Below are 26,834 nucleotides of genomic sequence, written 5' to 3'. Positions count from 1 at the left end.
CCCAGACCGTGACCATCTTCTGGGAAACCTTTCCTCCCAACCAAATTCTCCCCCGCCCCCGCTGCCCCATTCTTCCAGACTCCAGATGCAGATACACCTCCCCCAGGAAGCCTTGAGCATTGCTTCAAATAAGATTCAGGTCTCTGTTCCGAAGTCACCTCTGAGAGAGGACTTTCCTAATCACCAACCCATGGTAGCCCCCTAACTGCTCTCCATCTTAACAGCACGACTTATTTTTTTATGCCACTTTTGCCCATCTGAAATTATCTTGATGATTTATTTGCTCCCTTTCTTCTTTTCTATCTTCCCAATTAAAATGCAAGTGCCTTGAGGGCAGGGGCCTGTCTGTCTTATTCACTACTGCAACCCCAGTGTCTAAGCGCCCATCCCACCCCATTGCTAGCCAGGGACAGTGAGGCCCACAGAGAGAAAGGGATTTACCTAAGGTCACGTAGTAAGTGAGTGGGTAGCAGAGGTTGGCCTAGCACTACAGCCCAGGGCACTTGGCCTGTCTCCACCCCTCCTCAGTTGACCCTTAGCGGATCTATCCTGCCACTGCCTCTTCACTACAATGGGGACCAGAGCCTGCAGGGCCTCACCAATAGCACCCCCCTGTACTTCCCTGGGCCCACGGTGCCCTGATCTGGGCAGCCCTGCCTGCTTCCCCTCAGTCCCTCCCTTCCTGGCACCAGTAGCTCTGATGAGCTCATGTCTGGAAGCCTGGGAGCTGCCCTGAAGGAAAAGGTGCCTCCCAGGCCAGGCCGGGGCCTGGAGGTGTGCTCAGCCTTGTGGGAGGGCAGCCCTGGCAGGTGGAAGGAGTGTGCTGACCCCTGCCCTGCCCACCTCCCAGAGCTGTGACGTGGGCTCAGGGAGACATATGTCAACCCTGGAAATAGGCTGTGACTAGGGGTGGAAAGAAGATGGAAGAAGGTTCCTCCCATGCTTCTCCTCTCTCTCCAGGTGCTCCGTGGACACTCATGTCCCCAGCCACTTATCAAGGAAATGCTCTTTCCCAAGGAGAGGGAGCTCTGTTGCCTTCTACCCACAGAATCACTCTGTGCAAACCTCTTCCCCTCCTTGGCCTCAGTCTCCCCAATTCTAAAATCCGAGACTGGATAAAATGCCATGGAAGAACCTAGGGATGCACCAGGAACCAGGCGCCTGAATGCCACAGGTTTGGTTTGGTCGGTTTTTTTCCTACCTTAAGGGATGGGGAGTAGATAAGGGCAACAGCTGACTAGGGAGGAAGGAGTTAAAGTTCTCATTTAGCCATGTAAATGCTGGTTCCAACCACAGCTTAGTTTAGGTGTCAGTTGTGGGGTTGAGGGGAGCTGGCCCATGGCTTGCAAAGATGGGGCAGGCCTGGAAAGTGGGGGCTGCAAGCCAGAGTGGTAAACGACATTCCTGGGGGAAGTTTGAATATCAAGCTAGAGTGATCCTAGTCCATCCCCTTCGTACTGATGGAAAAACTGAGGATCAGAGAAGGGGAGGAACCAGCCCAAGATCTCCTAAGGAGACAGAGGAAGGGGATGCCCCACCTAGCAAACAGGGTTTTTCAACCCGTCAGAGGGGTTTTCAACTCCCATGAGAGATCTCATCTGACTGCCTGAGACAATATGGCAAGTAGTGGGGGAGCACATCAGTTTCAGTTTGTGGCTGTGCCCCCCAACATGGAATGGGCCAGGCCTGGGCTTGGTGACAAGGCAGGCTGGCGCCAGCAAGGCTTCCAACCCCTTGCCCCAGAGTACCCTAGACCCCCATCAGCAGTTTCACTTCCACTTTCTAATGGACAGGGGGTAGGGCACCCTCTGACTAGCCCTACAGCTACCACCAGCACTGCTGTCCACAATGCGATTTCCCCCTCAGGGGCCACCCTGCCACCCCTCTCACTGGAGGCTAAGAGAGCAAGGGTCTTGCTCCATGATCACATAACAAGTTGGTTTATTCCAGTGTCACCTGCCATTCAGGACAGGGTGGGGGATGGGGGATGGGGCACCTGCTGCTTCCCACTCAGCTCTTGTCCCTTCCAGACAACCTGGACCCCATGGATGGAGTTCCCTGGCCCCTTCCAGAATAAGCCCATAACGTGGGGTGATGGGGGGAGGAAAGGAGACCTTTTCCCAAGTCCTCAAAGAGGTGTTGCCAGGGCTCTGGACAGTGCCCCTGATTCCACAGCGCAGTGGTTAGAAAGGTGCTGGGCCCTCCACTCGCTTCACCTCTGGGGCCTCTCTCTCACCTTGGCAAGGAGGGCAATTGCAGAGGTGCTGTGAGGCGGGCACAGGGCAGTTTCTCCTCTCTCTGAAGGCACTGGGGAGAGGCCTCGATTTCCCCAGGTAGGGCTTGGGAGGGGTGGTCCCCAGGATGTGACTGCTCTGGCATCCTGTGTGCCCCACCGCCAGAGCCAGACCCCAGAGCCCGGTCGCCCCGCCCGCAGGGAGGAGTGAGGAGGCCCAGCACTGGCCGTTCCCGCTGCCCCCACGGCGCCCATGTTGGTCAACCCTGGGCAGAGCCCAACCCGCCGTTGTCCTGGGTCAAGTCGGTCCGACTTTTCCCTGAACGGGCTTGGGGACACAGACTCCGGGCTGTTGCCCACCTGTGAGCCTGGGGCTGCCTCGCCCTGATCCGCTTGCGGGGAGGGGCGCAAGGGCTGGAGCCCCCACGCAGCCCGGGAGGGTAGCTTCCCGGCGTCAGGGCGTCCTCCCCCTCCTTAGCTGCTCGAAAGCCTCGAGACCCCTCCAGCCCCCCACCTACAGATGGGGAAACTGAGGCCCAAAGTGTAGAAGCGACTTGGCCAAGGTCACCCCGCGTGCGAGTACTGGAGCCCAGATGTGCCACCTCCTCCTGGGCGGCGCCGGGAATAGCGCAGGTGGGAAGGGGCGAGGCTCGCGCGGTGCCCGCACCCCCGCCAGGCCAGCGCCCCTCACTCACCTCCAGCCGCTGCGCACGGTCCCCGAGCTCCCGGGCGCCGCCGCTTCGGCACACCTGGCCGCGTCCGTCAGCGCGCCCCGCCCCGAGGTCCCCGCCACCCCCGCCCCCGCCCCGCGCCAGGCCCAGGCTCCGCGCCCGACGCCCCCTCCTCGCCGCCGCCGCCGCCACCGCCTAGCGGGCTGCTCCGGGACCCCGGGCTGGGAGCCGGGAGCGCTGGGCGGGCGGGCGGGTGAGCCGTGCTCCTGCTGCCTGCTCCCCGGGGCCCTAGCGCCGCCCCGCCCACCCCGCCCCGCCCAGCCCCGGGGGTGCGACTCACTCCCCCACCCGCTCAGCCTCCCGTCTCCAGGCGCGGCCCCCTCTCTTTCCTCTCGCTGTGCCTCACTCTCTGCTGCCTGGTTGTCTGTCTTTCCGTTTCCTTATCATTTTCTGTATCTGTAAGTCCGTTGGTCTGTCCTAAAATCCTATCTCCTTTGGATAGGAGGGAGACAGATTCTTTGTGTCCCCTTTTCTTTTCTCTAACCCACCCACTACCCACTTTGAAATCTGCCTTTGTGATTCTGTCCCCATAACTGGTACCACCTCCCACCCCACCTCTTCCTGGCTTTCCTTTCAGACCTGGGTGCTCAGCCCCGGTAATTAGAATAACTGTTTCCCTTGGTACGACTTAGGCAAACGGGCACGGAGAATGGAGAATGGTGATGTCCCCACCCACCTGCTGCCATCCCCTGACTTAACCAGTGGGTCAGCAACAAGGCAGGGGTGCTGTATGGCAGCTCTAGGGCTCAGCTCCCCACCTTTCACTGCGCAAAATGCCATTCAGATTGAGCGTGTGAAGCCTCATGGCAGTGGCCATGTACATCAGAGTCACGTGGGGATGCTGTTAAAAGTCCAGATACCCACATTCTAGCACCCCTCCCACCGAGGCCACGAGCCAGTTGGCTTGGCACAGGACTGATGGCAAGTACCCTCCACAACCCCAGCAATTTTGAAGCAGAACCACAATTGGAAAAATGCTGGTCTAGGTTTTCACCGAAGTTTCCCTGGGTTCCCCACCCCCTTGACCAGGGTGGTTCCACTTTCATCTGTCTTCTGCATCAAGAGTTCTGTGTTTAGATTTCTGCTAAAGGAAGTTAGGAATGTGCTAGTGTAAGCCCACCCCACCCAAGGGCCTGTGAAACACAGATCTGCAGGTGGTCCGGGTTTGGGATGTCCCCTGTTCACACTGGGGAGACTCAGAATGCAGGAAGTCAGGTGACAAGGGGCAAACCCTCCCTGGTAGTTCCCATTTCTCCTCCTGGCCTCGTGGGCTTCAGAGAATTATCTGATCGTGTGGCTGCTCTGCTGTCATCCTCTTGTATCCAGGGTAGGGGGTGGGTTGGGAGAGTGAGGGGTGGAGGGGGGATCCTAGGACCCCCACCAGGTTGGGGTATCGCTAACCCTGAGAGTGCCTGTTCTAGGGAAGTGGCTGCAGCCCAGCCTGTGGGAAACCAGGAAGCTGTGTGTGGGTGAGAGGAAAAGAGAGAGAGAGGCTAGGATTGCTGTGTGGGTGGTATGAAAGAGAAAGAGATGTGGAAAAGAAAGGAAAGAAAGTGGTTCGGTCTGTGCGTAGGTGTGTGACAGTGGGTGTGCAAGTGTGGCTAGGTCTGTAGGAGAGAATGTGTGAAAGATTTCAAAGTGTAGGTGTGTAGCAAAAGGAAACGGAGAAAAGAACATGCTTTTCACCTGTATCTATGAGAGGGAATATGTGTGTTTGTGTGAGAAAGTGTGCCTATGTCTGCTTATGTTTTCAGATGCGACTGCAGCTCTGTAAGCAAATCTGAGACATGTGTTCGCATGTGGCAACGGTGCATGGGTGAGGGGGCCTTCAGGAAGGTGTGTGCCAGTGTGTACTACATGCATGGATGTGTGTCTGAGGGCCTCCATGTGTGTGCAGATGTGTGAGTGCATATGTGTGATGGTTTTCATGAGAACATGGCATCTATACATCATGTGTGAATACATGTGTGTATGGATGGATGTGAAAGCATGTATGTGTGAGTGCATGGTGAGGTATCTGTGAATCTGTGAGCAGTGCTCCTCACCATCACCCTCCTGTCACCATCACTGTGGAGCAGGGGAATTGAGGGGGAGTGGGCAGCTTCCTGCCCAGGCTCCTGCTCCATCTGCCCTCTCTGTCACAGCCTGAGGAGCAGGAGCCTTGTTCTGGGCCCAGTGACCACTGTCAGCTGTTAACACGGACACAGGTTCCTCTGCCTGAGCAAAACGGACATGTCCGGTGGCAGGACTCATCTGACAACACAGAGCCACACCCCTCCCCACCCCAGAGGCTCAGAACAGTGTCCACTAGAGTTGGAAATGGCTCTAAATCTGCTACACACCTCGAGCCTCCAATAACAAGTGGCCACCAGCAAAGGCGGGGAGAGATCATCAGCGAGTACCTAGGTTTACCCCAGAGCATCCGAGTGGGAGGGAATGTGGCTTGGCAGAATCTTCCAACAACTCCCAGAGCCTGAACAACCTTTTCCCAGCCCCAGGTGGGTGGAAGAACACAGCCTGCTGCCTCATCACCATGGAGACAGGCAGCAGAGAGGGTGGTTAAAAGCATGGCCCCAGACCTCCTGGGGTTCAAATCTCAGCTCCTCCACCCACAGGCTGTGAGACTTTGACAATTCACTTAAACTCCTTATGCCTTAGTTTCCTCATCTGTAAAACAGAGATAAGAAAAGTATGAACTTCACAGGATTGTTTAGAGGATTAAATACTCCATATGACGCATTTAGCACAGTGCCGGGCAGCTGAACTGGGAGGCATAAACCCTGGGTTCCAGCCCCTAGCTTTGCCACCAACCTACTGTGTGACTTTGGACAAGTCACTTGCCGTCTCTGGCCCTCAGAGTCTCCATCTGCACAACAATCTCAAGAAACCCTAACAGTTATGACCAGCTGAGACTTTGGGGAGGGCAGCTATAGCATGGGGCTGTCTTGGTGAGCTGGGGACCCTAGTGTTGGCTGAGGCCTGATCATGAGCTCTACACTACCCCTTCCTCCCCAGATCTATTTTCCCAAATTGGCAGCAGCTGATGGCATCTCTCTGTACCTTCCATCCCTCTAGCCTGCCAAGGGCCCTACATTGCCCTGCTCAGCTGGTACTCAGGCCTTGGAGAAATGGCACTGGTACCCACTGACCTCAAACAAAGGTATCTGCAGTGCCCAAAGCAGAAGATATTGTGGCTCATACTTAAACCTGCCTGTGAGCCCTCTAGAGAGGCAGGTATAATTGCGGAAGGATGGATGTAATTGTCTGAAGATGCTTATAATCCGTTGGTGGTAATGGGAGGAAGCTTTAAAAGGAAGCCCTAATCCACTAATAACCTGGCAGCCCCACAGCCTTCTTCCCTCCTGATCTCTGGGCAGAGAGAAGGAACTCTAGCCACTCCCTTCCTCAAGGCAGCAGAACAGCAAGTGTGGGCTCCGACCCAAGACCACCAGATTTTGACTCTCCTGCAACACTTCCTTCGTGCCTCCATCTCCAAGAAGTCTTCCCTGCCCATTTCATCCTTCTGAAGTCTTTTCTGCCCCCTCTGTCTCTAGAAATATTCTAGGACAGAACTGGATGACAGACTGACTGGACAGTAAAGAAAGGAATAAGGCCTGGTGTGGTGGCTCACGCCTATAATCCCAACATTTTGGGAAGCCGAGGCAGCAGACCACCTGAGGTTAGGAGTTCGAGACCAGCCTGGCCAACATGATGAAACCCCATCTCTACTAAAAATACAAAAATTAGCTGGGCATGGTAGCAGGCACCTGTAATTCCAGCTACTTGGGAGGCTGAGGCAGGAGAATTGCTTGAACCCTAGAGGCAGAGGTTGCAATGAGCCGAGATTGTGCCACCGCACTCCAGCCTGGGCGACAGAGCAAAACACCATCTCCAAAAAGAAAAAAAACAAAAAACAAAAAGAAGAAAAAGAAAGGAATGAACCACACTGTTCCAGGCAAGAAGAACACAATCATAGTCTCAGCTCTGGCACTAGCTGTGTGACGTTGGGTAGGGGACTTAAATCTCTGAGCCTCAGCTGCCTCACCTGTAAAATGGGGAGAATAACACCTGCCTACCTTGAGAGGCTATAGTATAATAACAAGAATGAGATGCTATCAAATGAACTGGCTAAGTATGACTTGCCAACAGAGTTCATTAAAGGTAGTGCCCTCTCCATCCATGGTCTCTTCCATTCCAGGATATCTGCAGACAACACTTTACTCTTCTAATTCCAGAAGAGAATGGTGGCCAAGAGCACAAGCCCCTTTTCAAAAAACCGTAACTGGATCATGCCTTAGCAGCTTGTGAACCATGCGTCTTGGATAAGTCACATATATTTCCTGAACCTCTATCTTCTCATCTGTATAATGAAGATTAAAAAAGTATGTCTCTCATGAGGATTGCTACGAGGTTAAATTAAATGAAAAGGGTAAAGCTCTTGGTACAGTGGGCTTAGCACACAAAGGCTTCTAACAAATAATAGCAGCCCTATTGTTGAGCTGATGATGGTCATTTCAATTAAGAATAAACATTTCTTACATACTTATCTAGATTACTCTAAAATTTCCAAAACACTGCCACAACTAAGATCACTGCAACCTCCCAACAGCTCTTTGAGGTAGATAAGATTCATATTTTTATTTTATTTTCACAGAGGAGGAAAGCAGAGCTCACCAAGGGGAAGGGATTTGCTAGGGCTTGGCTAGTCAGCAACATCCGGTCTAGAAAGCATCTATGTCTCCTGACCCCCAGTCTGGGCCTGTGAGAGGGATGGGAGCAGGTCCTGGGAACTTCAGGCTCTAGGAGATCAAATTTGGGCTGACTCTGGTGTGAGGGCCCACCTTCAAGTTCAAGACTGCAATGCCTCCCTGGGGTCCTCCTTCTTCCTGCCCTAGAGGGATTAAAAGTCCTTTCTTGCTCCTGCCCAGCCCCCTGTGTGACCCCAGCCTGGTAGACAATGGTGGCCATGGGGGGCGATCCGAGCCTGGAGAGAATTATTTCAGAGAGAAGAGTGGGCGGGAAGGCTGGTGATATGCCAGCCGGGCGTCAACGACGCCTGCAGAGAAATGAAGTGTTCCTTCAGTTTCCTGACGCACAAGCCCTCCCAGGACTGTGTCCCCCGCATGCCCTGCACCCCCAGGATCTACTGGCTGTGCTCCTGCTTAAGCTGAGCATGGCCCTGCTCACGTCCTCCCCATCTGGACCCACTTCAGCGTTTCCATGGGCCGGCTGCGGAGGTGATTCAGCGTGGGCTTCCCTGTCCCGCCCTGCTCTGCAGACAGCAGCCGCTGCAGGAAAATTATCATCATTCCTGCCCTTCCTTCCTTCCGCGCGGCGCACACTGTGCGCTCCCCACACGCTGTCATGGGATCTCACTGCAGCCTAGGTGGTGTTCCATCTGCCCCTGTCATCTCTAACAAATGAAAAACCGAGGCCTAGACGAGGAACACGGGCCTAGCTCAGCCACTACTAACATGCTGAGTGACTCCAGCTGTCTTTTCCTCACTCTGAGTCTCAGTTTCCCCACCTGTAAGATTGGGAGGTCAAATTCTATCCAAGGCTTCAGTCTCTACCTCCCAAGCTCCATGAGGTCAGCAGCCACATCTGTTTTGTCCAGTGCCACGTCCCCAGCACCCCCATGTAGCCAGCACTCAATACATTTAATGAGAGGGTCCTGCCCCATCGGTTGCTTGGGACACCACAGTGATTTGTTGCCGCTAATGATTAAAAGGCAGACGAGAGTGGGAAATGGGCTTTTTTTTTTGACCAAGCAAGATAATGTGGCTTTCTCTCACTGCCTTCTCACGTGCCCTCTTTGGCAGAGATAGGAGTGGGGTTAGATGTGGTGCAGCTGGAGCTGCACGGAGCTCCCAGTCGCTCCTATCTCTCCGCAGCTGTTCATCTGGGCATGCCCATGGGGCTGTGATGAATTATTGTGAATCATGGAAAAATATGGTCAGGAGCCCTTGTACTAAGGACCTGAGGGGTCTCCAGTGACTCCGGTAGTCCGAGGGAAAAGGAACACAAGCTTACCTGGTGTCTGGGCCACTCTGGACCCAGGGCCCGGGCTGGGGTTGGCTGTCATCACCTGCCGGGCCTTCACTACATCCCGGTCCTGGCTGGCCCTGCCATCGTGCTGGGACGCCCCTTGTTCCTCTCTGGAGCAGCTGGGTGGTTGGATGCCCAGGGCTTTGGGCAGCTGCGGTGTACCCTGGGTGACTCTGCAGGCAGAGTTGTCCCCACTCCTGCTGACCCCCTCATCCTCTTCCAGGTCAGTAGGCCCCGCCTCTCCCTGCAGGCCCTCCTCACCGCTGCTCTCCTCGGCTTCCAGAGCCAGACACCTGTAGCTTCCATCAGGGATCTGGAAGGCGCAGGGGGTAGGCCTCCCTTCGCTGGGCGCAAGGGGCGGAGATGGGAGGTGAGGACCCAGCATGGTGCTGTTCCTCCTCAGCGATGCAGGGAAGCAGGCTCCTGGGCCTGGGCTGGGGCCACCTGTGTGAGCCCTGGTCTCTGCTCCTTGCACAGCCTCCTCTGACTCTGCAGTTTTGCCTTCCTCCGCTGATTCACAGAATTGGGGTGAGGTCTGGCTGAGGCGAAAGATAAGTCCTTCCTGGGTTAGTGAAGTGATGGACCTCCAATCCCTCTTCTTAACCGGTCTCTGGTGCGAGACCCCTTCAGTGCAATCTATCTGCACAGGGAAGAAAGAAACAGCACATGAGACAGCTCACTGGGGGTTCCAGGCTGAATTTCTGAGGCCTGTTCATCTTCAGGTGACCCTGAGAACTGGCCGGCAGCATTTGGGGTGCAGGTTCCACACTTCCATAGGGAAGTGTTTCGAAAGCTCCAGTCATTTAACATCCTGGATTTTCACCACATCCTCATGCTACCTGAAACTTTATTTAATATTTTTCCTTTAATCAACTTGAAATCACTTACTTCTGTTACTTTAGAATTATCTTAAGTACCATTTGCAGAGTAACCACAAGTATATTGTGCTCAGTCCTTTTCCCCCAGTGCACATTAAATAAATATCTAGTTATTTAACAACATGTATCTAGACACCACCTAGAAAGAATTCGCTCATGTCCCAGCAAAGGTACCTACACCACAGGAATCACAGGAGTGGTGTGACCTCAGATGCAAACTGGGGATAGGAGCCCTTGGAGGAGGTTGTGCAACAAAAAACACAGTGCGGGCCGGGGGTGGTGGCTCATGTCTGTGATCCCAGCACTTTGGGAGGCTGAGGCGGGTGGATCACCTGAGGTCAAGAGTTCAAGACCAGCCTGGCCAACATGATGAAACCCTATCTCTACTAAAAATACAAAAATTAGCTGGGCATGATGGTAGGCACCTGTAATCCCAGCTGCTTGGGAGGCTGAGGCAGGAGAATCGCTTGAACTCAGGAGGTGGAGGTTGCAGTGAACCGAGATCACCCCATTGCACTCCAGCCTGGGCAACAGAGCAAAAAACTCTGTTAAAAAAAAAAAAGATGCAGTGCAGTGGCATGCTTTCAGTTTCTGTGCCCAGGCGTTTCAGTTAGAATCCTAGCTCTGCCATCTGTGTGACAATCAGCAAGCCAGTCACAGGACTGCTCTAAACCTCCACTTTTCCATCTGTAAAATGGGTATTGTAATATTTCTAACTTCACGTTGCATTGAGGATTACATGAGAAAATGCATGCAGAGGACCTAGCGCAGTTTCTAAGCCATAACTCAATACATGTTGGCTGTTCTTTCATTCCACAAAATTTTTTATGATCCTATTATTTTTCAGACGTCATGAAAAGTACTGGGGATATAGCAGAGGGATAAAGAAGTCTTAAAATGTGGTGAGGAGAGCTGTGAATGATAGCAGGAACAACAATAATCATTGTATGATTATTTATATAAATGTTAAGAATGATGATAATCCAGGCAAGAGGGAATGGAGGCTTTCTATAAGCGATGACGAGGAGGGGGTAGATGGGAAAGATACTTGGGTGGAAGAACTGGCTGGGCTTGGAGGCAGATGGAGAGTGGGTGTGGAGAAGAGGGAGGAGCCTAGGATGCAGCCCAGGTTCCTAGCTCTGGTGACAGCGATTTTGTTAATAGAGATCAGGAATAAATGAGAAGGAGCAGCTGTTTAGTGGAGCAGGGAGATGAGTTAGGTTTCGGATTTCCAGGGGAGATGAGCAGTGGGCGGTTCCACACAGGGGTCTAGAGAACAGGGGAGAATTCCAGGCTGGGGACAAATATCTAGAAATCATTTGTGGAGGCAAAGGGTGGAGGTGGGTGAGATGCCCCAGGATGGGCAGGTAGTGCGTAAGACAGAGCAGATGGCCAATTACACTTGAGAGGAAACCCTGGAAACAAGGGATCTTGCTTAAAGACTGGAGTCTGCTGCTACTTAGCTGTGTGAACTCAGGCAAGTGTGAACGATCTTACTCTCACTTATCATATTGCAAAATGGGGAGCAGTGAGAATCCTGAAAATTGTGAAAGTCTGTGGACATGGGTGATCTGAGGACCTGGACTGACCTCAGCTGCTGTGGTCATGCCTCCGCCCCCAAGCAGGGGTCAGGCACCTCCCACCGCAACAGGCTGGGTCAAGGTCTTGGTTTCTGGCTGGGACTGTGCCAGGAGAGTCTGGCAGGCAGGCAGACAGATAAGCGCATTTCCAAGCCCCAGGGCGAATCAGAGCCGGCCAGGGGAAAGGCAAACGACTGTCCGGATCAGAAAGATAACCAGACACCTGTTACAGCAGCCTCAGTGGCAGGGAAATGAGGAGAAAGAAGCCCACCTTCTGCCCCGGGGGAAGAACAGAAGCACCTCTTCCATCCTGGGTCATTCACTTAGGTTACTGCAGTACTTTCTCACATGAACCCTGCGAGAGAATTACGTTATTATTATCCCATTTCAGAGGCGAGGAAATTGAGGCTCAGATAGGTGAAGTGACTTGTTGCCTAAGGCACACAGCTCATAAGTGGCCAGGCTGGGATTCTAACCTCGCTCTGACACCTTGACCATGATGGTGGATTCAGAGACCTGGAGGAGAGGCTCCAGGCCCTCATTCATCTCCAGGTACTTTTTCACTCACCAGCTGCTGCCAGATTTCTGCCATTTGGGTTTCAAAGAATCTTAGAATCTCACAAAGGCCAGCAACACTGAGAAGAGACAGGACTGGCTGTGTGAACTGTGGCAGGTGCCTTCTGCACTCTGGAGTCAGACTCCCGGAGGACACCATGGTGAGACTGAGCCAGATGATGCTGGAGGATCCGTCCAACTCTGACATTGCAGGATCCCCTGATTCTAAGCACTTGGATAGCCCCTCTGTCATCCCCTCAGCGTAGAGCCAGATGGCTGGAGGCAGAAGGAGTGGGTGTGGGGAGGGGGCAGGGCTCCTCTGACTCCCCACAGGGGCCTCGCCTCACTCTATCCCTGCTTCTGTTTTGATGTATTTGACGGTGGCCACGGTTTCCAGGAAAGAAGAGAGAGGCGGAAAAGTTAACTTTCCGCCACCCACACAAATATTTTTGGCCGGCGTTGTCTTCACGCTGCCAAGCCAGGAGGGAGGAGTTGGCAGGAGCACTCCAATTCAAGGTTCCCTCCTAAGGAGGAAGGAGGACTCCCAACCCAGTCGGGTAACTTGGGCAGGCCCTGTGCAGGCCTAAGCCCTGCAGCACCCACCTCTGTGCAGGAGCTGTGGGGGTCGGGGCCCAAAACAATAATAGCGGCTGCCACTAACAGCACCTGCTAGGCGCTGAACCCAGCCCTTTACCTGACACTCCTGCTGTGTGAGTGCTGTCTACAGAGGAGGAAACTGAGGCACGGAGAGGTAAGTACTGTGTTCAGAGTCACACGGGTGGGGAGTGGCAAAGCAGGATGTGAATGGAGGCAGCTGAGGTCTGTGCTTATACTCACTGCTCTCAGCAACTGCAGACTCCAGGGACCCCCACAGCCCCTGGGGTTGCTGGACTCAGCCACGGCAACCCATCCATGAGGGTGGATCTCCTCTGTGGGTAGGACAGCACCTGCCGCAGTCTCCACAAACATGGGAGGGAGTCCTACCAACTTCTAATTCCATTTCCCCCAGATTCATGACCCTCATCTGGACACAGGCTCTAAAATACTTGAGCCTTGGCAGAAAGGGCTGATAGAGTCCACAGAACATGCTGTCCTCATGTCGGAGAGGAGAACTCTGAACCCAGAGGGGAAGGATTTACCTGCAGTTGTATGGCAAGCCAGAGGTAGGCGTGGCACTGGAACCTAGGTACCCAGACCCTCCAACTCTAGCTCCTTACATAAGCCCTGCTCCCTCTGAGGGTCAGCCTCCCCTTCTCCCTCCCTTTCACCTCTGCACAAGTCCAAGCAGGGACTCCCAGGACCAGAGGACTGGCTAAGCATCAGGTGCTCCACAGTCTGAGGGCTGGCCAAGATGCCCCAGGGCTCCAACTGTTGGCTTCTGCAATGGCCTTGGGGACGCTCGCATCCCTTCCGCTGCTGTGTGTGTGTTGGGGGAAGGGCACTGGCTTTGGCTTCAGGTCTGGGTTGGAATTCTCACCCAGTGGCTGCCTGACCCTGGACATGTCTCTTGTCTTTCTGAGCTTCACTTTTACTGCCTGCAAGACAAGGCTTAAAACACGATCTACTTCCCAGGGTGGTTGTAGGGATTAATAGAGAAAATATGGGCTTATTCCTTCACCCAGTGGGGAATGAGGAAGCACTGCTGTGTGCTGCTCACCGGCTGGGCTCTACAGAGGCTTGGTGAGCCTGGCATTCGGGGCCCCAAGTGCTTGGTGTGCACAGACTGCAGTGATTATAAGGCACAGTCCAGCCTCCTTCTGATTCCCCATCATCTGCAGGGTCCCCATAGGTCAAAAGAGCCTCCCTGGTGCTGTAGAAGAAGGGAAAGGGAGTGAGGGGTGCTGAGCATCAGGGCTTAAGTAGGTGCATTGCAGAGGTCAGGGCATGGGGTCCTTGTTTCGACTCTGCCGTTGACTCACTGAGTCATGCTGGGGAAAATCACAAGATCTAATTGTATAGGTGGAAGACTATAGAGAAGGGAGAAGCAGCCCAGGAAGACTAGACCCTCATTCCTCCAAAAGCCCTACTGCCCATGGCTCCCTGCCTGACCTCCCCACCTGCTGTCTCTTCTGTTTCCATCCTATACAAAGCCTGATCCATTGTCCTAGAGTGTGGCTCTGAATGTGTTGCTCACCTGCTCAAGAGCATTCCATGGCTCCCAATTGCTCACAGATAAAGCAACACTGCAAATGCAGACTCAAAGCCAAATCTTATGATTCTTGGCTGAGGGGAATGAGGAAGGGCTTCCTAGGGTAATCATCCATCGAGGCCCAGTGAAGGCAAGAAGGCAGCACCACTGGGGATGACTCTGAAGAACCAGGTGGGCTTGGATAGGCTGAGATTAGGGCATGTATGGAAGGGCTGAGAAGGTGACTAGTTTGTGACAGGCTTTGGTTGCCTAGGCTCTCTCCTGCTTGCTGGAGAGATAAAGTAGGGGCGTGGGCAGCCCTACAGGGTTGGGGAAACCACTGCAAGGCCCCGCTCTGTGGGTTTGGGTTGGAGGCAGCATGGCCAGAACAGAAGGCAGGGGACTGAAAAAAGGGCTGGCAGGCAGAGGTCCCAGCAAGAGGAGAATTTTGGAGTAATTTCTTCAGCAGCTGGCACAGGGCCAGGCACATAAAGCAACAGGCCAGGACCAGTGGCTCATGCCTGTAATCTGAGCACTTTGGGAGGCCAAGGTGAGATGATCACCTGAGCCCAAGAGTTTGAGACCAGCCTGAGCAATATAGTGAGACCCCTGTCTCTACAAAAAAAATTAAATATTAGCCAGGCATTGTGGCACACACCTGTAGTCCCAGCTACTTGAAAGGCTGAGCCGGAGGAGTGTTCGAGCCCAGGAGGTCAAGGCTGCAGTGAGCCATGATTGTGCCACTGCACTCCAGCCTGGGCAACAGAGTAAGACCCAGTCTCAGAAAAAAAAAAAAAAGAAAGAAAGAAAGAAAGAAAGAAAGAAAGAAAGAAAGAAAGAAAAGAAGAACAAAACACAAAACCAGTAACAATGATAATATGTGGAGTGTTTACTCTGTCAGGTGCTATTCAGACACTTCATTTGCAGCAGCTCATTTGATCCTCATCACACCCTATAAGGAAGGTGCTATTATTATCCCCATTGTGCAGATAAGGAAATGGAGCTTCCATGACTTGCCAAGTTCACACAGCTAGTGAGTGATTGAGTCAAGGTTCACGTCCTGATGGTCTAGTTCCAAATGTCACTCTTATCCATAAGGCTGTACTATTTTAATGGTATAAGTAGTTGCTGAGTGAAAGAATGAAAGGATGAATGAATGAAAGAGAGGAATGGGAAATGGAAGGATGGGAGGGACAAAGGAGCTTCTCTCCAATGTCTGGTACATTGCCTGGCATATTGTAGATGCGTAATATTTATCAAATGAAACAATACATGTGGGGTGGCCAAGAGATTAACTGTAGGTGTAACCTAGGAGCAAAACTGAGGCACCCTGGGAAAAAAGGTGACTCTGAACAGGTTCAGATGGCTCAGGTGCACCTGCCCACCAGACTCCTGTCTGGAAGCACCCTCGGCACCAGTCTGGGGTAGGGGAACTGTCTGGCCTGTCCACAGCTGAGTTCTTGCTGACAACAGGAAGAAAGCTTTTGTTGTCCTTGAGAATTTGACCTATGTTCCTGCCTTAGTGTTTCTCTCCCAAGGAGGGGATGAGAGCCAAGGTGGGGGGTTTCTTCCTCATGGCTTCAAAGGCGGGGAATCCCAAGCCTTTCCAACCTCCAGAGCTAGTAAGCATGAGAAACCCCAGCATTTTCCATTACCTTGCTCTGCATTCTTGGAAGAATCGCTTTCTTTTACCAGGCCTCAGTTTCTCCAGCTGAGAAAGGCCTTGGGCAAAGTGGTTAGTGGGAGTGGTAGCAGCAAGGTTGCTGCTACACCTGAATTCTCCTTGGCCTTGCCCATTTCCAGTGTTTTCCTGTTGGGGTAGTCAGTCCCAGAGGGATGTCCACCAGGATCCCATGGTCCCAATCCTTTCCTCTCGTCCTTTAGGACAGACTGACCAATCTCGGCATCCTTCCTCCCTTCCTCAGCGGCCATCAGCATCAACCATCCCGGCTGCCCAGCCTGCTCTGACCTCTTCTCCTTCCCCCCTAGTCCTCTCCTGCCCTCCATTTCTGCCCACCTCCTGGGGCAGAAGGGACCAGTGTTGGATGGGCATGAGGTGGAGCTGGGGGGACCCCCAGGAGCCATAGGAAACCAGCCCTTGGCACTAGGTAGTGGTGAGAAGTTGGGAAGAACTTCCAGCTGGGCACACTGGGTGGTCTCAGGAGAGATAAGGTTTCAGTTCAGCCTCAGAATAGTGGGTAACTTCAGATGAGTCTCTGCATCTTACTGAATTTCAGGTGCCCTCTTGGTAGAATGGAGACTCAGTCATTCATTTACTCATTTGTTCACTCAACGCATATTCACAGAATGCCTGCTAAGTGCCATCACTATTTTAAGTGCTGGCAGTACACAGTGAACAAAAGAGAAAGAAACTCTGCCCACGTGAAGCTCACATGTTAGCTGGGGTGGGCAGATAAATAAATAAGAAAGTATGTCAAATGGTGTTAAATGCAATGGAAAAATAAGCCAGAAAGGTGACCTGGGAGTGCTGTGTGTCATTAAGATAAAGAAACTGTGGTATGAGCATAACAAACCTTAACAGATGTCATTCCATGTTTTGTATAGCATATGCATTTCAAGTTCACTATTATGCTAAATTCTCATATGCAATTATAAAAAAAACATAAACCAACATTAGGTGGCAAACTTAGAAACATAAGCCCTGCAAACCCCTGGGAGACATATTTCTTATGCTAATATTTTGATTATTCAATTGTTCACCATTTTAGAACCTTCCTATTCCATTCTGAATATGTCTACTATTTAGAAATGAGTATTTTTTGTAATCCTGTATATAAAAAATAAGATTTCATATGTTAGCATTCTTTTTTTAGAACATTCTTTTCCAAGTTCATTATTGGTAGAGCATCTCCTCACTGTAAAACACATGATATGCAATGAGTTTGAGGACAATAATAATGATATCATATTGCTGTGAGGATTAAATAAGGCAACCTGTGAACATGCTCAATAGAGACAGCTGTTGTTATTATAATTATTGTTTTTGTGAAGTGGTGACTGAGGGCATTACAAGAGCTAGCATTTATTGAATATTGAGCATGTGCTGGGCACTGTGTCAATCTTGTTTCTTGTCTCTTCCTCACAATAACACAGTGAGGCAGGCACCTACTGTTACCCCCCAGTTAACAGATTGAGGAAGCAGAGGTTCACAGAGGGTGAGTCTGCGCCCATGATCCCAGAGCAGGAAAACGACCAAGCTGGAACCTCACAGGTGTCTGGGGCCTGGCGTGGTCACTGGAGGTTTTCTGAGGGTCTGGGGAGGGGCCGTTTCACACAGCACAGAGTCCTTCGTTCTAGCTCTGGCTCTGCCATGCCCACTGTGACCGTGGCCACATGCCTCCACTCTTGGGCTTTGGTGACCCCCACCGCACAATGACAGGGCTGGGCCTGGGGTCTCAAAATGCTCTTCCAGCTTTAGACTGCCTGTGGAACCCGGCACCCAGGATGCTGGGGGACTCAAGCCTGTTCCAAGTGGACTCACTGAAGCCAGCCTGCTCACAGAATCAGCCAAGTCCCCAGTACGTCACATCTATTTCTGCCCTGCTGGGTTTATAAATACATGGGCCAGGGAATCAGCTTCAGAGGAACTAGGGAGACTGAAGTCATGGCTATAAATACGGGGCTGAGACTGGCTGGGTCAGGCAGGGGTGTGGCAGGACAGAGGCCACTCTGCACACAGTCCAGTCTCCCTTGGCCACACCAGAAAATGGGGGCTCAGATGGAGAAGGACTTGCCCAATGCCATGCCGTCAGCGTAGGGGGAGAGGGCTAGCACACAGGGCCCAGGTTCTGAGACTGCTTCTCACTGCCACCCCCTGCCACATTCACAGTGCCCCCTCACCCTGTCCCCCAGTTTAAACAAGAGATTGAGACTGATACTACGATTTCAGTTTCTATAATAAACTTATGCTGCTAACATACTGCTTTTTATCTGTTGCATACACTGGGGCTCCCAAATATTGCACTGCAGAAAGGGTTCAAGGACTAAAAATTCAGAAAATGCCTAACCAGCCAGGCATGGTGGCTCACGCCGGTAATCCCAGGATTTTGGGAGGCTGAGGGGGGCGGATCACTTGAGGTCAGGAGTTCGAGACCAGCCTGGCCAAAATAGTGAAACCCCATTTTTACTAAAAATACAAAAATTAGCTGGGCATGGTGGTGCATGCCTGTAATCCCAGCTACTCTGGAGGCTGAGGCAGGAGAATTGCTTGAACCCAGCAGGTAGAGGTTGCAGTGAGCCGAAATAGAGCCATTGCACTCCAGCCTGGGAGACAAGAGTGAAACTCCATCTCAAAAAATTAAAAAAATTAAAAATAAAAATAGAAAATGCTTAACCATGCCTACCAAATGGGATCCCTTCTTCTCCATGCCAAGTGGCCCAGCTGTGTGCTGAAGCCAGCCACACTGTCTCAGCAGCCAATGTACCCTTTCCCAGCTCTGCATTCAGGGACATTGTCAATGGCTTAAAATGGGCCACAGTGGGAGTAGCTACACCATGGAAATTGGCAGGTGCTACAAATCATAGCTCTTTTTCTCCAGAGAGCAAGTTGTTAGACATTTATCCACACACCGCTGGTTAAAACCATGGCCAGTGAATCCCTACCGTACCCATTTCCTGACTGGCTGAACTTGCCCCAGTTACCTTTCTTCTGGGAGCCTCCAATCTTTCATCTGTGGAGTGGGAACACTAACCACGCCTGCATTATAGTGACTGTGAGGGCTACCGGAGCTGGTGCCCCTGAGGGTTAGCATGGCAATTCCCAAACTTGTCCAACTCATCAGAATCACCTGAGGATCTTTTACACATTCCAAAGCTCTGGCCGCACCCCAGACAAATTAAATCACAACCTCTGGGGGTAGGACCTGTGTTCAGTGTATTTTGAAGCTTCCCAGATGGTTCCTATGCGCAGGTAGGTTTGGGAACCCTCACTCTTTACAAGCACTATGTAGCTGCCCAGAGATCATACAGGGATGGGGAAAGTGCAGACCCCACATCACTGCTCCATTGTTTAACTCCTGGGGTATCAGGGAAAAAAAAGCTGTATTAAGAATAGTGGGTTTTCAAAGGATTATAAGCCATACTGCTATAAAGACACATGCACACGTATGTTTATTGCAGCACTATTCACAATAGCAAAGACTTGGAACCAACCCAAATGTCCATCAATGACAGACCGGATTAAGACAATGTGGCACATATACACCATGAAATACTATGCAGCCATAAAAAAGGATGAGTTCATGTCCTTTGTAGGGACATGGATGAAGCTGGAAACCATCATTCTCAGCAAACTATCGCAAGAACAGAAAACCAAATACCGCATGTTCTCACTCATAGGTGGGAATTGAACAATGAGAACACTTGGACACAGGAAGGGGAACATCACACACCGGGGCCTATTGTGGGGAGGGGGGAGGGGGAGGGATAGCATTAAGAGATATACCTAATGTAAATGACGAGTTAATGGGTGCAGCACACCAACATGGCACATGTATACATATGTAACAAACCTGCACGTTGTGCACATGTACCCTAGAACTTAAAGTATAATAATAATAAAAAAAAGAATAGTGGGTTTTATTCATTTGTTTTTTCTGTTTAAAAGCCTAACCAATCTAAAGGAACCATGGGAGGAGAGGCCCTTACCCTCTCCTTTGCAGATGTGGGCCTGGCTGCCCCAGACTCCAGAACAGATGAGCCACAGGCTTATAGGCCCCGAGGAAGCTTCACTTCATGGAGTACCCAGCTGGCCAGCCAGGGAGATGGAGGGGCTTCGGGCTGGCCTCTCTTCCTCCGCTAGAGAGTCATGCTGGCCCTTTTGGGTCCATGGGCCAAAGGTTCATGAAGTTGGCTCTGCCTGCGAGACATCGAGCTCCTGGCTTGAAGGACTTGGATTAAGAAGGGTGACATCAGTGCACAGTTTATGCCAAGGGCTTAGGGCCTCAGTCCAGTTTCTCCCTGGACCACCACCAACAACAACCAGTGATAAAAATAATCATACTAGTGACTGACATTTATGGATTCTTCCTATACACTAGGCTATACCACAGCGAGCGCCTTGAAAGGCAATATGGTATAGCACTGTGCCATCCAACATGGTGGCCACGAGCCACATGCGCTACCAAGCACTTGAAATGTGGCTAGCCCACATTGAGATGTGCTGTAAATGAAGAATACACACCACATTTCCAAGACTTAGTACCAAAAAAAGAATGTAAAATGTCTCATTAACAAGTTTTTTTTATTTTTTTATTTTATTTTATTATTATTATTTTTTTTTGAGACAGAGTCTTGCTCTGTTGCCCAGGCTGGAGTGCAGTGGCGCGATCTCGGCTCGCTGCAAGCTCCGCCTCCCGGGTTCACACCATTCTCCTGCCTCAGCCTCCCCAGTAGCTGGGACTACAGGCGCCTGCCACCATGCCTGGCTAATTTTTTGTATTTTTAGTAGAGACAGGGTTTCACCGTGTTAGTCAGGATGGTCTCGATCTCCTGACCTCGTGATCCACCCGCCTCGGCCTCCCAAAGTGCTGGGATTACAGGTGTGAACCACCACGCCTGGCAACAAGTTTTTTTCTTACATTTATTACATGTTAACATGATGCTATTCGGAGTTTAAATAAATGCATTATTATAATTGATTTAACGGGCTTCTTTTTTCCATCTTTTTAAAAACCTTTTAGTGTACCTGCTAGATAATGTAATATTACATATGTGCTCACCTTATGTTTCAGGGGACAGCACTGGCATTGCAGTCAGGAGGGCTGGTCTCCACTGCCACACTCCAGCACTGCATTGTGCCACATACCAGCTGTGACACCTGGAACAAGTTATATCACCCTCTGTACCTCAGTTTCTTCATCTGTAAAACTAGAATAATAATAGTACCTACTTCTCATTTAAATGTGCCTGGCAAAGAAAGTCCTCAATAAAGATCAGCTCTCCCGGCAGCCCTTGGCATTGGCCTAAGTGATCCCTTGGGTTATTACATGCCTCAATAGGTACTGAGCTCCCTGTCACTTGTGGTAAACAAGCAGAGAATGAGAAACTCTTCAGCAGAAATGAACTGACCCCAATATTACAAGAAACCCAGACCAGCACAGAGCATGGTAAGACCATAACCACCTTCACTCTGGACATTCTACCTTTATTAATGCAGCCTAATATCAGATTCGCTTTTTTTTTCTTTCAACAGCTATGTCCCTATTATGCTTATGGTCCACAAAGAAGTCACTAAACAACTGCTACTTTTATGCCATATCTCCCACATCCTGTACCTGGGCAGTTGGCATTTTGAGCTCAGTGGAGGACCTGACACGTATTTAAGTTAGTTTGGCATCATGCTGACAAGGACTCTCAGTAAGGACTGGAGCCCAGACTCAAGTTTATCAAAAGATCATAACCCCTCCCCCTACTCCTAACATAGGATGAAATAAAATAATGGAAGGGAAATACGTTTTGTCAACAGTTATCCAAGGTTACTATTAAGTCCATTCAGGACTCACTTGTTGAGTCTGGCAAGTGTGAGGGCGTCAGATACTGGTCAGGGAAGGGCTGGAGGATAGTATAGGCTCAAGAGTTGGGAGCAGGTCAAGGAAAGGATGATACCGAAAGAGGAGGCTGAAGGGCGCTGAGTCTAACTGTAGATTTGCTCGGTTGGCCAGCCCCTGTCACCTGCCTCTCCTCGTCACTGAAGCTTTGACTCAGCACACACTCAGAAGTTCAGCCCTGCTCCTTCTAACCCCTGTGACCGTGGGCAGGTCACTTTCTCTCCCTGGACCTGAGAAAGGGCAAAATCATGTTGCTGCTCCACAGGGCATGGCAATACTGGAGGTGAAAGAGCTGGTCCCCACACCTGGTGCAGAGCAAGAGCCCAGTGCTCTGAGACAGTGTGGGGGCGCGGTCCGCCAGCTGGCCCAGTGCTCTGAGACAGTGTGGGGGTGCGGTGCGCCAGCCGGCCCAGTGCTCTGAGACAGTGTGGGGGCGCGGTCCGCCAGCCAACCCAGTGCTCTGAGACAGTGTGGGGGCGCGGTCCACCAGCCAACCCAGTGCTCTGAGACAGTGTGGGGGCGCAGTCCGCCAGCCAGCCCAGTGCTCTGAGACAGTGTGGGGGTGCGGTCCGCCAGCCGGCTCTGCGCACTGGCAGCTTGCCTTGGAGAAGCCATAAAGGAACGGTGTGGCCTTGGGCAAGTGACTTCCCCTCTTCTCCATGTACAAATCAGGACTAATCACAGTGCCCACCTCATAGAGTGGTTGTTGTGAGGATTAAACAAGTTAATATAAGAGCCTAGAACAGAGCCTGACACGTGGCGATGCCCAGTATACAGTAGGTGTTATTATTGCAGTGAGGGAGTTGAGCCTGACTAAGTTGTTGGGGCAGAGGGGAGCAGGTTGAACGAGAAGTAGCTACAGAAATACACCATCCCAGCATCTGTCCTCCAGCTTGGAGCTTCTCTGCTGTGTGTCTGTGCGCGCATGTGTGTCTACGTCTGTCTGTGTGTTTATGTATTCACTGTGTATATTTGTATGTGAATCTTGTGTTTATGTGGATATCTGCATGATATCTGCATGATATCCACGTGCGTGTATGTTTGTGTGCATGTGTATATGTCTGGGCGTGTATCTGTGTCTGTGTGTCTATACGTGTTTCTATGTGACATTTTGTATATACGTGTCTGTGTGTAATCTGTGTAGTTGTTTCTTTGTGTGTATCTATGTAACTGTGTGTAAGGGTGATGTATATGTGTATCTGGGTATGTATGTATGAATCTGTGTGTGTCTGTGTGTGTGTGTGTCTATGTATATCTATCTGTGTGTATTTGTGTGTCTGTGTGACTGTTTAGTCATGTGTTTGTGCCTGTATTTATGTATGTGTCTGCATGTGTCTCTGTGTATCAGTGTGTGCTTATCTGTCAGTGTGTGCATGTTTGTGTGTGTGTGTGTGTGTGTGCATGCATGTGGTGGGGGTGGTTGGAGTCTGTCTGCAGAGCTGCTGGGAGTGGCCCAGGAGGTGGTTCAGCCAGACCAAACAACCCCAGCGAGCTTGCAGCTCCAGGCTTTTCTCCTGACTCTGTTTGCTTTCTTCCTCTCCTTTCCGGTCCCCTTTAACCCATTCCTGCTCCAGTGGAGCTGGGAAGGAGGCCCTGTCCGGGTAGGTACCAAGGGCCTCCCCTTCCCCTCTCCCCATAAGGTTTTCTACCTTCTTGCCTCCACCCCTCCATCCCTGCCTTGTTGCCACGTTGATCCCACAGAGGCCCCTTCCCTGTCTGAGCCTCAGTTTTCTGAGTTTCCTCATCTCTTTAAATATCCTTTAGGCATGAACCATCACACCATTCCTGCTGTCAGTGACAAGGAAGAGCGCTAGTCCTGACCACCTGCCAACCTGGGAGACTCGGGCAAAACGTTCCAAGAAGTGCTTTTGGTAGTGTTTATGGCAAGATTTGAGACCAGCCTCAGGGAGAGCCAGGGCCTCTGGCCATCTAACCTCACTACTCACAAAGGCTGTGGCCCCAACTTGGGACTATCAGAGGGGAGCAATTTGAGGAGCAAAGGCCTCTGGGTTTCCATTCAGCTAGAGGAGTGTTCATTGAGCACCTACCATGTGCCAGGAGCTTAGGGTTGGCTCATTTAGTCCGCATAAAACTGCCTTGTGAGGTAGGTGTTATTCCTGCCCACTTTACAGATGCGGAACCTAAGACTTGGTGGGATTAGTAACCTGCTGGAAGTTATAAAGCCAGTGGGGGCGGGGATGGGACTGGAACCCAGGCCTGGGAAAGAGTTGGTGCTCTTCCCTCATCTTGGCGCACACCACTTGCGGCTGTGTTCCCCCTTCTGTAAAATGTCAATCATACCCCCTCCTTAAGCCAGCAGAGTTATCAGCAGGCTTGATGCCTTTGAGCTACAATTTGTTCAGTGCCAGCTGCAGTGTGTGCCAGGGCTTCTGTGCCGCCACCCCGTGAATTTGCACAACAACCCATTTTGCAGGTCAGGAAGGTGGAGTTGAGACGTAGTCGCCTGGCAAGCTCCCACAGCTGCTACAGGAGCAGAACACGGGGTCACCTAGCTTCTCTTTTTCTTTTTGCCTCACCCAGCAGCTAACTTCAGTTTTCCCTTGCCTAAAGTTAACATTGCCACAAATAGATCTGGATGTGACTCTGTAGATAAACTGCTTTGTTGCCACTTCCACACACTGCCCCTACCAAACCTAGGAAAAAGAAATCAAAGTAAAATCTAAGGAAGTCAAGAGCCCAGAGCATCACTGTCAGTGAAGAAGTTCTAGAATCTTCAGCCTCCATCTGCACCCCATTCCTTAGCCCACCGGGGTGGCTTACTTAACCAGACCACAGTTATGGGAACAGTTTTGCTTTTAAATGAGAATGTTTCTTGGGGACGGAGTTGCTCTTTAAGCACTCATCCTCCCCACATAGCAGTGCCACCTCCCACTCCCTGGTCAGGCAGATCTCTCTGTAACGATGCCCATGCCAGGAGAGCATGAAGCAGATCTCTGTTTGCCCTTGGCCTTGGGTATAGCTGCTAGTGGTTCAGCAGGACACACAAGGCCACTGAAGGCCAGTTAGAATGTGGCATGTTCTGCAGGCAGAGGCTATGCCCCTGACCACAGCCAGCAGCTTCCCCAGGGTTTGAAACAGGATTCAAGGGAATCCAGGCCCAAGGACTCTGAATGACTCCATATGCCCATCTCCAGGAAGCCCAACTCCAAAACTCACAGAGTTCTTCCCCCTAGGAAAGGCACCCTTCCGTGAGAACAGGAGTCCCTGGAAATAGGATTTTGTTTCATCCTAGGGCAGCACTAGAGAATCACTTCAGCCTCATCAAGGACAATGCCTCCTGGGGCCAGAGGAGAGGCGGACCAGAGAGGGCAAGGAGCTTGCCTAGGGTCACACTGCATGTTAGTGTCAGGGATCAGGTGGACCCAGCCCTGTGCTCCTTCCTCTGCATCTCTACCTCACCAAGAAAGGACTGTGAATTCATCCCCACCCAAGGATGCTGTCCACATCCTGGAGTCAAAGCTTGGTACCCTTTGCCTGTTGCAGGACAAGACAAGAAAGAATGGTCCTGAGAGTTGCGTTTCCTGCAGCAGAGCAGGGTCAGGCTTCCCTAAAGAGCTGGTGATGAGACAAATCACCAGTGAATATCCACATATAAGCAACTGTGGTCACAACTAACACTAACAGCAACAGCAAACCTAGCAGAAAGGGAGGAGGGAGAGGGAGTATGTCCTGAAAGATGCCAGCTCTGACCAGCTTCGCCTGGAGAACTGACGGGGGAGCTTTGCCAAGGCCCCCCCCAAAAAACCCTTGCATCCTCCCAGTGCACCTCTCCCTGGCCTGTCCTGGACTGGCAGATAAAACACAGCCAAGTGGCCTGGGAGCCAGAGCTGAATGGCAGGAAAGGCCAAGGCCAGGGTGGCCTCTCGCCTACCCACCCATCCTGGTGATTCAAAGCAAGGCTGAGTCCGGACAAAGCACTTGAAAACGTCAGTCAGGGGACAATCTCTTTCCCAAACTCCTTGCCTGTGACCTTGGGCATTCAGCTTTTACTCGGGACAGCTGATCTTTTCCCCAGCTCTGCGCATTCCATCCCCTGCCCCTTCCCACATAGCACTCACAGCATACACCACACACACACACACACACACACACACACACACACACACCCTAAGGTGGCAACTGGGCTTTCCACTCTGTAATCACAGAATTACAGGGCGGTTGCTAGTTCGTGGGGGCCAAAAGATGGTCTACATAGCAGATCACACCTTCAGGCCCTAGACAGTCAAAACCAGTGCTCTTAGGAGCATTTAAAATGATGAAAGCGGCTACGCATGGTGCCTCATGCCTGTAATCCCAGTGCGTTGGGAAGCCATGAGGGAAGGATCGCCTGTGGCCAGGAGTTTGAGATCAGCCTGAGCAACATAGTGAGACCCTGTCTCTACAAAAAATAAAAGAAAAAACAGCTGGAAGAGTTATGATCATGCTACTGGACTCCAGCCTGGGTGACAGAGTGAGACTCTGTCTCTAAAAAAATAAAATAAACAAATAAAAATAAATAAATAAATAAATAAAGTGCTGGAAGCATAACGAGAGCCCATTGCCAAAATGGACAGAACACAAGAATCTTCTCCTGATGCCCGGCTTTTATTCCTTTGGGTCAATTATTCCTTTATTTCCATCTACCCGCTGACTTGACATGCTATTTAGACACCTTTCCCTAACGGGTAAAAACAACACGCACTCCTTGTTACAGTGAAAACTGGCAATCCACGTGGCACCGTCTCATGGACTGCCACAGGTACACACACCAGACTTTGGAAAACACTATCCTGGCCCAACTCTGCCATTGTGGGGATAGGGAAACAGGCCCGGAGACAGGAGGAGACCTGTCCAACATCCATAGCAAGGCAGTGGCAGGGCCACCACCAGAACCCAGAGCCTGGCACCCAGTAAGGCTCATTCCTTAAGGAGAGATGATCCAGGACTCAGGTCACCTAGGCCCTCGGGGAATCCCATTTGCCACAGAACCTAAGAATGCGGACTCCAGACTTGCACCAAGGCAGAGCCCACATCCCAGTGTCCTCTGTGCACCCGATGAGTCTGGATGGCCCACCATGTCCCTCACTGAGTGAGGCTGTCCCTCACTCAGGCT

At 51.5% G+C, this 26,834-nt stretch overlaps 1 protein-coding gene across 2 annotated transcripts in view; it reads right to left on the bottom strand.

The window, feature by feature from the left end:
* The window catches only part of SYNPO (synaptopodin), a 74,952-nt gene that overhangs the window by 31,655 nt on the left and 16,463 nt on the right, over positions 1–26,834 (bottom strand). Inside the window, exon 2 of one of the 2 annotated variants that reach the window (XM_009209409.4) lies at positions 8,998–9,652. In XM_009209409.4, coding sequence (XP_009207673.1) covers positions 8,998–9,397 — 400 coding nt within the window. In that variant the 5' untranslated portion in view covers positions 9,398–9,652. Of the gene's footprint in view, positions 1–2,928; positions 3,140–8,997; positions 9,653–26,834 lie in introns of those variants that run through there. The other variant, XM_009209410.3, reaches the window with a different exon arrangement.

The sequence above is a fragment of the Papio anubis genome, chromosome 5, assembly GCF_008728515.1.
Source record: "Papio anubis isolate 15944 chromosome 5, Panubis1.0, whole genome shotgun sequence".
Lineage (NCBI taxonomy): Eukaryota > Metazoa > Chordata > Mammalia > Primates > Cercopithecidae > Papio > Papio anubis.
Note: the sequence above shows the minus strand (reverse complement) of the source record. Positions and strands in the feature narration are given on the sequence as shown.